Here is a 12,788-nt window from a genome sequence, read left to right on the forward strand (position 1 = left end):
TTCAAAATATAAATAAGAGAACGATTTCAAATGTGTATACTTATTTTTGATCAAGAGTATATAATGTACGTATATTTATATAGTTATAAATGGAACCATAATGATCATCCAATTCAACAAAATAATTATATACATCGTTTAACGTGAAGGGAGGCATTAAGTTAAACCAACAACAATGAAATGAACACGGTGTAGTGTTTTGGTATGCAGGCATAAAGGCAGGTCGACTAGAACATCAAAAGCATGTCATGATAATTGAGAGTCCCATAAGACAAGAAATGAAAAAAGGAACCAAAAAAAAAAAAAAAAATAATAACAAAAAAAAAAAAAAAAACATACAAAAAAAACCTTTGGTGCATTTTTATATAATCAAATAAAGATACTATTTTTATAAATCATATAACAAAACCAAAATAACATTATTTTTTTTTCAAAAGCAAGCAAACAAAAAACATTAAGAAAAAAAAGAAAATAGTGGCAGTTGCCTTTTATATATCACAAAGATATTTTCGTAATATGGTGAAGAATCTTTTTCTCCTTTTATATATATATATATATATATATATATATATATATATATATATATATATATATATATATATATATTATATATATAGATATATATAATATCCAACTAACGCTATTGGACTATGTATTAATATTAAACATACTTGTCAGCAGTTACATTGAATATTTTCTGTTTTTTTCTAAATATATTTGCGCAGTGAAATACAACGCAATGTAGTGTATAATTATAACAATATTATGAATTTCGAAGATAAAAGGAATATTTGTAGTAGAAAGTATAATTTGATCTATTCTTTTTAACGTCTCTGCCTGGGCTTTATTGTCAATAAGTAAATTAGGCCATGGCAGTCTTTTACAAAGATTGCTTCTAAATTTGATGTAGATATTACTAACCTATTTATAATTTTTAAAATATACAAACAAAAAATCACACTTTAAGATAACTTTGGCCAGTAAACATTTGTGTCAAACCGACCGCATAGATGATATATTAAAAAACAAAATTTTTATGATGTACATTTTTGTAATAAGTAAAATTACCACAAAAAAGAAAAGAGTAAACAGAAATTTTTGGGTTTTTGATCAATAACGGTGAGTACTTTGAGAAATTGGTATTGACATTTTCAATTGTATATATCAGTATTTATTGATATCATTTGCTTTAACAAATTTAGTTGGTAACCTTACAGGGTAATTCTAACTCCAAATCGTGAAATATATAATTTCAACTTCAATTCACTCTAATTCTCAATTTTGTGAAAAAGTAAAATTTTCTAAGAATCTTTAGTCCTTTTAATTGCATATCATTTATTTTTAAAATTAATTTCCTATATCTTGCTTTATTGTCAAAAAAGCAAATTTAAATTCCTGACACACATTGTTCAATTGGAATGTTTCACTCGCTCTTATAAGGATTCTACATCAGGTTAGTTAATTATGCTGATTCTACCATACTTCAATCTATATGAACCCCTTCTTTCCAGATTTTTTTTCTACATGCTTAGTACTATTACCTTCCCTTGCTTTGGAAGCATTTATGTAGTGGGGGAAATAATATAATTACTACCAAGATTATTGGATAAAGTGTGCTGGCAAACTGCTTCGCCAAAAATCTTGAAAAAAAAATCATATTTAAACAGAAAATCGTTTTTCTATTTTGAAAAATATCTGGCAAGTAAACATATGAATCTATCCTTGATAAATTGATTAAATGAGTTAAACCGATAAAAGGATTGATAATTGCATGTGTAATACTGTATTTACAATTAAAACAACAAACAGTGGAACCCAAAGGCAGACCTGCCTAGATGATGTAAGGGGTAAGACAAGACAAAGGATTACAATATAATCATTCACAACTTTGCAAGGGATAGAATAAAAACTAAATTGACTACTCCCACTTTACAAGCTTGCCCTGGTTTATTCTGACTTTTTCCAGTTATAGTCATAATGAATGGACTAAATTCTTATATGTAATACCAGGTCCATCGATTTTCTAGTTCCAAAAAATGGGCCTTTTTCATGTCACGATGCATCTCCCTGGATTATCCGAGAAATTAATCCCATGGTGAATCAGTAACAAATAGATAAAAAAGGGAATCTATTTATTACCAATCCAATGACTATCATTTAATATTTAACTGTTGTCAAGGAAAACAAATTATTGAGTTGTCAATCGAGGCATTGAGACCTTTTTTATCTACTCATTGACAGTGTTTGAATGTTTTGAGAAATCATGATCTAATCAATAATGTACTGCCGTAATATGGTAAAAGAACTTGAGAACCAACGTAAACAAAGATGAGCTATTTATATTATGGGAATCCCCGTTTCACACACACAATACTATCTAGGTCATGCAACACAATTAGAAATACAAAATTTTGAAATTGGAAAATAAAAGAAATCCTTAAAATTTCACATTTCCGAACATAGCTCAAAACTAACCCCATGGCGCTTATGTCACTTTATTAAAAGACGGCAGTGTAAAATCACGTCAATTCAAATCTGATGAAATTTCCACTAAATCAATTATCCTCAATACAACCAGGCAGGTCTGTAAAGGCCGGGGCAGTGGGTTAGACATTACCATATATTGCTTTACAAAAAATATTCAACAATTATCAGTAAGAATATTTACACCAATGGGGCGTATAGGCAAGACATGATTTACTCTGAATACAATTGAAGGAACAGATTAAAAAGGGGTTAAATGTTCCATTTTCCACAAAATGAAAAGGTCTAGGTATGGCACAATGTTCTTAATTATTCTAACAAGTCCTGTCTCAGAGGTTGCAAAAAAAAAAGTACAAACTTTTTGTTCGTGTATCATTTATTTCAGTGATTTTAAATAATCAACTTCGCATTTTCCATGTATTTCTTATAATTAAAATAGGCCACACGACACTTTGACTCCTTTTAAAATCATAATCCCTTCAATTATATAAATGAACCCATTTATTAACAAAGGATGACAATTTATTGTTTTTGTTTGTTTTTAAGGGCTTTCAAGCGCTTGAGACACATTGAGGTTATTTCAGTGCCAGCAAAAAGGAAAATGGGATAGTAAAAAAAATAATCAAGTTTTACAATTAAAGCATACAAGAAAATGTAAGACAAAGGGGAATGGTTCAAATAGGAGAGAGAAGTAGATTCCAAGAGCACACTATCAGAGTAATGTTTAAGACCACCTGAAAGTCTCATCTAGACACAAGCACAAGCCCCATTAACTCTATTGCTATCCAAACTTTCCTCGTCCTTTTGCTATCCTTGGGGTGTTTTAATTCCCCAGACCTTCAAATATAGAAAAAAAAACGAGCTATGCTGTTAACTGCCTAGTGTGGTGTTTTTAAAGATATATGATTTACAATGAAAAAGAATATCATCTCCCCAAACTATAACTATACATTTGACTGTTTCCCTCCCAGCTAAGAATTATGACAATGGCTAGGACAAAACCAAGTAATCCATTCCAAGACAAAAGGCAGAAAGCAACTCAGAAACCAGATATAGGTGGAAGACACAGCAGGTGACCTCCTGCCCACAATGGGAGGTCAAAAGATCCCACCCAAGACGACAATTTAGATCAACGGCTTAAACCTTGTACAAAGGGAACACAAAACTTAAAAATAATCATAATAATAATAAGAAGAATAAGAATAATAATTTTATAAAGCACACTTTTTAGTTTGATGGATAAACACCAGTGTATGCAATGGAAGACCATTACTAATCTTAACTTTGGTAAATTATTGTATTTAGTGCTCAATTCAAGGTTGCCAAATCTATGACAACCAACATTGATGAGCTAAAGCGTTGGTTGTTCTGTAATGATGATCAATAATGTAAAACGGGGTGATCTAATGTCAGCTCAACTATAATATTTCAGCATTGGTGAACCAGTCTATGAACTAGCTCCTCAATACAATGTTTTCTCTAATACATTTCAAATGTTTGAACAAACCAAATAATGTGTTTAAGAAACAAAAAAAAAACAAAAAAAACCCAACAAACAATCAAAAAAACAAAAACAATACACTTCTGAAATATCAGGTGCGAGAAAAAAAACCTGGAAAAGTTTAGAAGTCTGTAGCTGCCAGACTATAAATGATGCAAATCTGAAGATTCGTATGCATAATTTTTAAAAGAAAATATCTTGAAAAATCTTAACTCTTCAATTGGTTTAATAAAAGTATTGCATATCGAAGATTTGAGATGTAATTTTCAAATTTAAATGCCATCTGTAGATCTCCCATTTTGCTTTATGACTATGATCTATTTTCCCATGTCTGGAATAGTGATTCACTCCAATGCATTATGAATGGACTCATTTAACTCTGTTTTGTGTAACACTCCCTCTTATAGACCAATTGGACATTACTGACCGAATGCTGTAGTCCATTGAATGAACAGGACTTATTGGAGGCCATTCATCTTTAGAAATAAATCAAATTCGATTTCTGCTTTGTGTTGAAAATTGTGTAACATTTTTAGAAGAAATTTTTTTCCAGATTCTGTCCTAATCAATCATTTGTTTTTCAACAAGACAGGGTGACTTCCTACACTAGTCACACCACACTATTAAAAACAAGATGCCGGTTTGAAAAAAATTTTATATCATGATCTTTAAATGACTTTGGTATAACCAATGAAGGATTTTTAATTAAACTTAGCAATGTCACAGTAAATCATCATTGATCAAAATCACCATGGGCATATTATTTTTTAAAAACATTTAATTAAATTTTTTTACATTAGCTGGGTGGAATGAGTTCGAAGAAACCGTGCTTGAGGTAAAAATGAGTTCGAAGAAGGTATGGAAAGATAACAAAGAATGATAAGGAAAAAAATTGGGACATTTGAATATGTTCAAGAAAACTGTATAAGAGGAAACCGTACTCAAGTGTATTAATTAAGGGTCTTGTTCTTGACACTTGTAAATTTTCAAATGTTACTGATTTTTGCTTTGTATTGAAACAGCGACATACTTTTTTTCAGATTTTTTTCTTCGCACCCTATATATCTCCCATGATCAGGTTCTTTTTGCCTTAACATATTGCACAAAATATTTACCCTTCAAATCAAAAGGTTAGATTGTCATAATAACTGGAAAGTAATGAGGGTATGCACAAATTCATATCACTCCAGTACTCCCAAATTATTGCATTGTCTCTAAGTATTTTACTTTTTAATATCATAAAGCAAAAATTCTGGCCACACCTTGTATAATTTCATGATCAATTGGAGTAATGATGATGATGCTGAATGCTGCTGATGATTTTTATTCTTATGATTATGATGATATGAAATGATGGTAAAGATGATAAATATAACAATATCTAACAATAACACCCATGTTATTTAATTGTTCGATGATCATATGAGACCTAAACGAATGCATTTTTAAATCAAATAATAATTTCTATGCATTCACATCTGGTCAAAGGTCTGTTATTGCTTTAATCAAATAAAAAAGAAAGTAATTTAAGAAATAATAACAATAAAAACATTTTAAAAAAAAACAAAAACAAAAACATAGGAAAACACTGCTAATTATATGAAAGCACTCTCTGAGTAACATACAGGAATCACATGCTTAAAAATAACTGTGCTGAAGGTAATGATAGAAATCAATAATTTCTGTACAAATTCTTTAAACTAGTCAAATTCCAACAAAAACAATTAAATATAACTTTTTAAAAAATCAAAAGAAGACGTAAAATTTTAAAATCTGATTTTGATACAGCTCAATGGTTTAAAGGTGTGTAAGTTATATTTTGATAATTTATTTTAGAAGTCCCAATGCTCTTCTTCACCAGTAAAAATTAAATATCAGAGTATATCAATACAGTACAGCTCGTGTACAACAGCCTCAGTTGCAATGGGAGCTCAACTAAAATGGGAAATTTTAGAATCCCCATTCTACGGCCTATATAATTCATGTAAATCATGCTTGGCTATAAGGGGTTATATTTATTGGAACACAGCTACAATGGGGGTGTGAGTTGCAAGTTAAGTGCCCGATTAAGAAAAAATGCATCCTCAAGAAGAAAAGCGCAAAGGTCATGTGACACACATAGCTTATAGTATATGGCGATGCAGTGGGAGTGGGGGAATTGCAGTTATTGTGTGTACTATCAATGTTTCTTGGTGGACTTTCACATATATCTACGATGCGTGTGACTGACCTATCAACATGTTGATACACTTAGGCCTAATGTGCTACGTGTATTGTCAGGGGTGTGAGACTAAAACCTGATTAGGTTTAATTAACTAGTCTAATTAGAAGTGAGAGGAGATGAGCTCTATGTGAAGCCTGGGACTGAAACGGTGCAAAACTTGAGTTTTGACGCTTATTTAGAAGTGGCTGTCATTGGCGAGGTTGGAAAGGAGGATGGTAGAATTTAACCATTGTATTGTTCCAACCCGCCTTTTGTTCTGCAAATACTATATGCATGGATATAACAACTGGGATTATTTGCTTGTCCCATTATCCCCATTGTATCTGAGTTCCACTGTGCCTAGGTCTTTATTGGATGTCACAATACTTGAAAATTGAAATTACTTCAAAACAGTTCTGAACACAAATTGTTTCTGGTAATGAGATGGTCACCTTTATACAATATACTGTTTCTTTTCGTCTACATCATTTTTTGTCAAATTTTTCATCACATCAATCAAACTTTCCATATAAATGAAAAACAATGAATCTTGAAACTGTACAACGATGCATTACGGTTGCCCATCATCATATATTTTCAAGATTCACTGACTGTCTACTATTCTACTATTGTCCATATTAAGAATTATTGAGACATTTGGATCTTCCTAGTCTAAAAAAAGTACAGAATACTTCATGGTGACTGAATTCAAATGAATAAATTGATACACAAGATAGATAATATTGGTTTTTCACAGTTCATCACTTTCTCTAATGTAAACTTTATCATCCAAATGTAATGTTAGATCTAATGTTAGATAAAAATCTCTATAAATATTTCTTACTATTCGCTTGTGGAATGATATTAGATTTGAAACAAAGAATGCCTGTTCTCTGGATAATCAAATTGGATTATCCAAACATCATCATGCTGATATTCTGACATTTGACTAACCAATTACCATGGTATGATTATAATAATCAAACAAAAAAAAAAAAAAATTATATTAAGGCATTTTAAAGACAATCCGACATTTCTTGTCTCAGCAATAAGCATGCGACTGGATTGGTCAATAATCTTAGTGGCAGGTGAAGCAAAGACCATCCCTGTAGGAGTTGTCAAAAAATGAAGACAATAATCACAACGAATCACTCATTCTCTCTCCATATCAAACTGGCAGGGGATGATGATAAGTCATCAAACTGGGTGGGAGAGCACCATAAAAAACAATCCTCTTTCCATGTCACTTGATTCCATCAAACCATCTCTGATGAAGATCCAAATATGGCAACAGGGAAGTGTTTGACATGTGTTTGCCATTGAGATGACAACTGGAAGAACTTGACTCCTGTCCACTCTACACCGTCTACTAGAACTGGGGAGGAGATGGAATATGACAACACAATGAACAACTTTCCGTTTGTCAGGCCAAAAAGATTAAACGATAAGTATAATAATCAATTCTTTTTATACACATAACATTGAGACTTGCATAATAAAATTCTAATAATAATAATAATAATAATAATAATAATAATAATAATGATAATCATAATAATAATAATAATAATAATAATATTATTAATGAAAGTATTTGTAAAGAAAAAGACAACAATATCAAGAACAACGACACGAAAAAAAATTCTATTTCTTCTTCAACGTAAATGAATGACTTAATCTGTCTGAGCATGATGACTGCCAATGTGTATGCCAAATAAAAAGACAAACGATGGTACTCATGGGCTTACAGTCTCGAAGCACATCTTTAAAGGGAGTTTTAATTAAATGTCTCCTTAAAACAACTGTAAAACATTTGAACCATATCCCTTTTTTACCTTTAAGTTTGATATTCTGGCTTTTCGAGGTACAGACCATTCGGCTGACACCCTCAATGGCTTGACTTTTAGACTCTAATTCTTTGCCTTTCTTGCCAATTCTCATAACTGTAGATAAATATTTTTCAAAAACACATCTATAAAATTATAAAGAGTGAATAAACTAATTCCATTATAAGTACTGTAATAGGACGAAAATGCAAGATATCATGTTTTCTGTTTCTCTAGCACACCAGGTCATCGTTATACTTTCTTAACAGCAACAGCTGTCTCTTAAAGCAATTTTGTGGCCGGGATGTTGTGCAATCGGAATGATACCTACTTACAATTTGAAAGCTGTAATGAGAAGAAATCATTCAAATCTCAAGTGGGGGAAAAAAAAACAAGAGAAAATAATTAATATTACTACCCTCTCAACCTCACACCCCCTAATAGCTGAGAAGAAAAAGGGAAAACAATAACCTAGGAGATCAAATTCAAGTTACACTTCAAACATTTTCAATTTTCACACTGGGGCAATATTGACTTCAAAATTTGCTTTATTTGGGCAGCATTGTTACACCTTTTTCAAACTAAAAAACTTGCTCAATGGTTTAATTGTATCATTAAAAAAAAAAATTGATAATTGTGCACAAAAGCGCAGAGTTTTTCCCCCAAATCTACTCAATAGAAAGTCAGATTTGTCAAAAAATTTGACCACAGGTATACTCACTCTTTTGTTTCTTTTCTTTTGTGACAACATTGAGCGAGAAAACAGGAGCTTGGTAGCTGTTGGTGTGTGTGGGCAGACGATTGGCATAAAGGGCTCTGAAAGCCGTTTTAATGGAACACTTGTTGGTGGAATCTTTCCTCTCCTTTTTCTCCTTGTCCTTATCTAAGCTATCCTGCTTGGGTGGAGTGACCACCCAGTAATCGACCTGGAGATCCATGAACTCGGCAGGAGATGGTGACGTTATAGTTGGACCTGATATCGGACTGGGAGTACTACTGAAAATATAGTTTTTAAGAGAATAATGTCTTTTTAATTAAAGTTTGAGATTCTTACATTTTTATAGGATTCAAACAGCCTATCATGACACTACTCTATGCCAACAGGATCTAAGAAATGAATGAAGATGTAATCAATTACAAATCTTAACACTTTGTGTTCAATAGAGAATTTTTAACATCACCTACTGGCATCAATTTAAAATTCGAAAAATATTCCCTATCTCAAGACAGAGAACATTGATGGATTACTACAATCATAGCAGTAGGGGTAATGCAGACTTTATATCAGATGGGTATTCAAGTCGTAAGAAACCCAGCAAACCACAAGCCAACAAATAGGTTTCCAGTGATTTTGCAATTGCACGCACTGAAAACTATCTAAGATTAAACAAAAACTTAAAATGACAGCAAAGTTATACAATAGGTGTTTGATGATTCACATTGGAACTTGTTTTACTAGAAATGTTTAAAATAAAGTATTATCTTTTTGTTTTACACAAAACACAAATTAAAATATATGGTAAAGATAAAGTTGGAAATATTGACATAAAATCAAACCTTTAGGCCAATACAGCCCAGAATCTTAATCACCAGCAAGTTCGAAATACTTTCCAATTTTAAGTGGATATCATACCTAAATGATGGAGTGACCATGGTGCCAATGTTAGGAGAGTTAGGTGGGGTATGTCCTTCCTTGACAGCCTTCTCCAGGAGGATGGGGGTGGAGGCCGGGGGAGATCCCGAAATACTCACGGATTGGATAGGTTCCTCTAGCTCTACTGTTACAAAGTAATGGAGAGAAAGGTACAAGAAAATCAAAAAGTCACTCGATTTAATACTTTCTGAATTGGCACAATTGACTTATTCTTTTTAAATTATTTGACAACACTAGAGGGGAAAATGGGGGGTTGTGGAGGAGTTGATTTCAGGTATATTATGTTAACCATATTATGGTGGTGTTGGTGGTGATAGTGGATGAAAAGGCATTAATTTTATAGAATTAGCAGTGTCATACAATATATCTCTCCGATGAGGTTTTTATTTGATTGGCATCATGGTTTTTACAATTTCTTATTAGGGGTTCCAATAGTTTAACGAGTATGTTGTCCATTTACGCAAAAATAGATGGGGTTCCAAATCTAACTTGTCTGAATTTTTTTTTTTTTCTGAACCCCCACCTCCTTCTTTGCAGCAATGATCAGACAATTGGGTGTGATAGATTTTGAGGCAAAAAGGTTTAAGTCCTATTCAGAGGATAACAAACAGTTGCTCATTTGTTTAAAATCATATAAATAGGTATAACCTCCGTAAGTTTTGTGGTTTTAAAAGACGGGTTTTTTTTTTTTCCAAACTTGGCCACAAAGATATCATGTAATTAAAAAAATGTACTGACCTGATGAACTGAAGGCATCCAATGTGCCAATACGGACCTCGCTAAGGAATGGAATGAATATTGGGGTGGAGTCTTCATCAGGCCTGTCAAATGGAGTGAGTAAGTGTCAAGCATGTTGTTGATGATGATGATGATAATAATGGTGATGATGGTAATGATAATGATGACAATAATGTGATGATGATGATGACAATGATGATGACAATGATGATGACAATGATGATGATGATAATAATAATAATAATAATTATACATGGCATTTATATTGCACATTTTCATCCCTGTGTAATGCTCAATGCATGTTACAAATAATTATACAAAATTTACATATAAATTGTATACCACAATGTTATTAATAGCATCCAAAAATGTAATACATATTAATATCATAAAAATGTAACTGTAAAAAGGTAGTGTTTTAACAATGATTTAAAACTATCAATGGATTTTGCTTTTCTTAATCTTCTGGGCAGTGTCGGTAAAAGAACGGCTGCCATAAAATTTATAGTTGTCTGTTGAGGATCGTAAATTCCTATTTGGTACATATATTTCTAACATGCTTATGATGTAGTCAGGTGCTTCATCAATATAAAATGATAAAAATGAAACTTTCCAAATATGTGGATGAAGCAGGGATGTAAATGCAAAGTTGAAAAAAATTCTGAAATTCTGCGAGCTCATTTCAATAGTCTAAACTCCAAGTGACACTCCAGGAATGAGGTGATAAATGGCCTTGTGATTGTGACAACATTTTTAGGACTTTTGAGTGATAAGTCTCAGAATAAAATCTAAATTATTTTGTTTATGGATGGATTTTAATGATTTATGTCTCCTTTTTGTCAGGAGGAAATACCATTATTTGGTGTTGTTCATGCTTAAGTCAGTGCCCATTTAGTATTATTCTTATCTTTATGGATTAAACAGGGTTAAATTAGTTTGGGATACTGAAAAAAATCAGAATTTTGGAATTCTTAACTTATTTCCACTGCACGTAATCCAACACCTAAACTTTTATATCAAAATTATATTCAGGTCAAAATATTACCCCCAATGACTAAATGAATCTGACAATAATAAAAACTCGTACTCAAATTTCAACAGCCATATCATTACAAAGGCCAATTTTGAGATTGGAAAGATGGTCACTTCACCTCCCGATATTTATCATTTTCTCAGGCCCCAAACCCTTCTGCTAATAACAAAGGCAATAAGAAGTACATTACAATTAAAATACTACATTAGGTTTAGAATCGTATTAAAAGCCCTTTACTTTACTTTATTGGTGTAGCTTTCAATGAGAACAAACAAATTTGATTTTTCCCCCCACCACAGTCAAAAGTTCGTGGCAGTCTCAACCAGAGAGGCCCCATAGAAATTTCTCATAAAGACCAAGGCTAAGGGAAATGTATCTTCAGACTCATTATGACTGGAATGAATTGCAAGCACACAGGAATTACTTACAGAAACAGAAATACATTCCAATTGAGCCTTAGGAAGAAAGTGTAACAACAACTCAGAACTCAGTCATGAATACTCGATATGTATCCACCATCTTCTACTTTCGATTCTGCAGCCCATGTTTTGCTTCCGGTAAACTAAAAATAACCCTCCTTGTTTACACAACAGATGTGAATCTAGTTCCGAATTAAAATTAGGAAAATTCGGAAATTCGAACGCTATCAATCCTTAGTACTTCCGAACTAAAATTCCGAAGCTGTCGTGGAAATTAGTTGAATGGTTAAATACACGTATAATCATAACTGACACAACAGTAGTGTAAATTAAGTGTTTCAGTACATTGAAAATGGATATTCACTACAAATTCTCTATATGTACAGCAGTATCTCTTATCACAAGAGTTGTTGGTAGTGAGGCATTAAGAAATATTTAAATAGTTTGGGGAAGCTAGAAAATGTCTGAAAAATAGGAAATCCTAATAATTCTGAAAGATTTACATCCCTGATGAAGGCAGCACTGAGCAAAGAACACACCAACCTTTTTCCTCTAGCATTGACCAAGGCCTCAGCAATGGGCATATGGTGGAGATTGTGTGCTCCATTCAAATACTTGGACAGGCGATTGATGATGTCTTGAGAGTCTAGTTTGAGAGACTCTGGTTTCTCAAATGTCTCCTTCCACTGTGCATCCAGGAAGAGGGAAGCATATGTGGGGTCCACACTGGCTAAGTACTTCCCTATAAGGCTGGGACCTGATGATAAAGAGGTCATAAGCGAAAAGATAGCTTAAATAGCATGAATTTGCTATAGCAACAGTTCAATCAATACAAAGGAATCTAAGGAAATAGTATATATTGGTCAGTTTGACTTGATTACTGAAAATCCTATATTTTCATGTTCTGATGAGAAGCAATCAGGACTCAAG

General features: G+C 32.4%; 1 protein-coding gene across 7 annotated transcripts in view; it reads right to left on the reverse strand.

The window, feature by feature from the left end:
• Positions 1-5,305: 5,305 nt before the first annotated feature.
• Positions 5,306-12,788, reverse strand: part of LOC144980025 (phosphofurin acidic cluster sorting protein 2-like) — a 61,089-nt gene continuing 53,606 nt past the window's right edge. For 4 of the 7 annotated variants that reach the window (XM_078927526.1, XM_078927493.1, XM_078927509.1 and 1 more), the window contains 6 exons: positions 12,402-12,615; positions 10,407-10,489; positions 9,648-9,792; positions 8,736-9,010; positions 8,024-8,131; positions 5,306-7,563 (listed from right to left, as the gene is read on the reverse strand). In XM_078927526.1, the coding sequence (XP_078783652.1) occupies positions 7,445-7,563; positions 8,024-8,131; positions 8,736-9,010; positions 9,648-9,792; positions 10,407-10,489; positions 12,402-12,615 (944 nt within the window). In that variant the 3' untranslated portion in view covers positions 5,306-7,444. The remainder of the gene's footprint in view (positions 7,564-8,023; positions 8,132-8,735; positions 9,011-9,647; positions 9,793-10,406; positions 10,490-12,401; positions 12,616-12,788) is intronic. The other 3 variants (XM_078927518.1, XM_078927535.1, XM_078927502.1) reach the window with 1 other exon arrangement.

This window comes from Berghia stephanieae, chromosome 1 (genome assembly GCF_034508935.2).
Source record: "Berghia stephanieae isolate SIO BIC M18660-M18661 chromosome 1, UCSD_Bste_1.3, whole genome shotgun sequence".
In the NCBI taxonomy this organism is placed as follows: domain Eukaryota; kingdom Metazoa; phylum Mollusca; class Gastropoda; order Nudibranchia; family Aeolidiidae; genus Berghia; species Berghia stephanieae.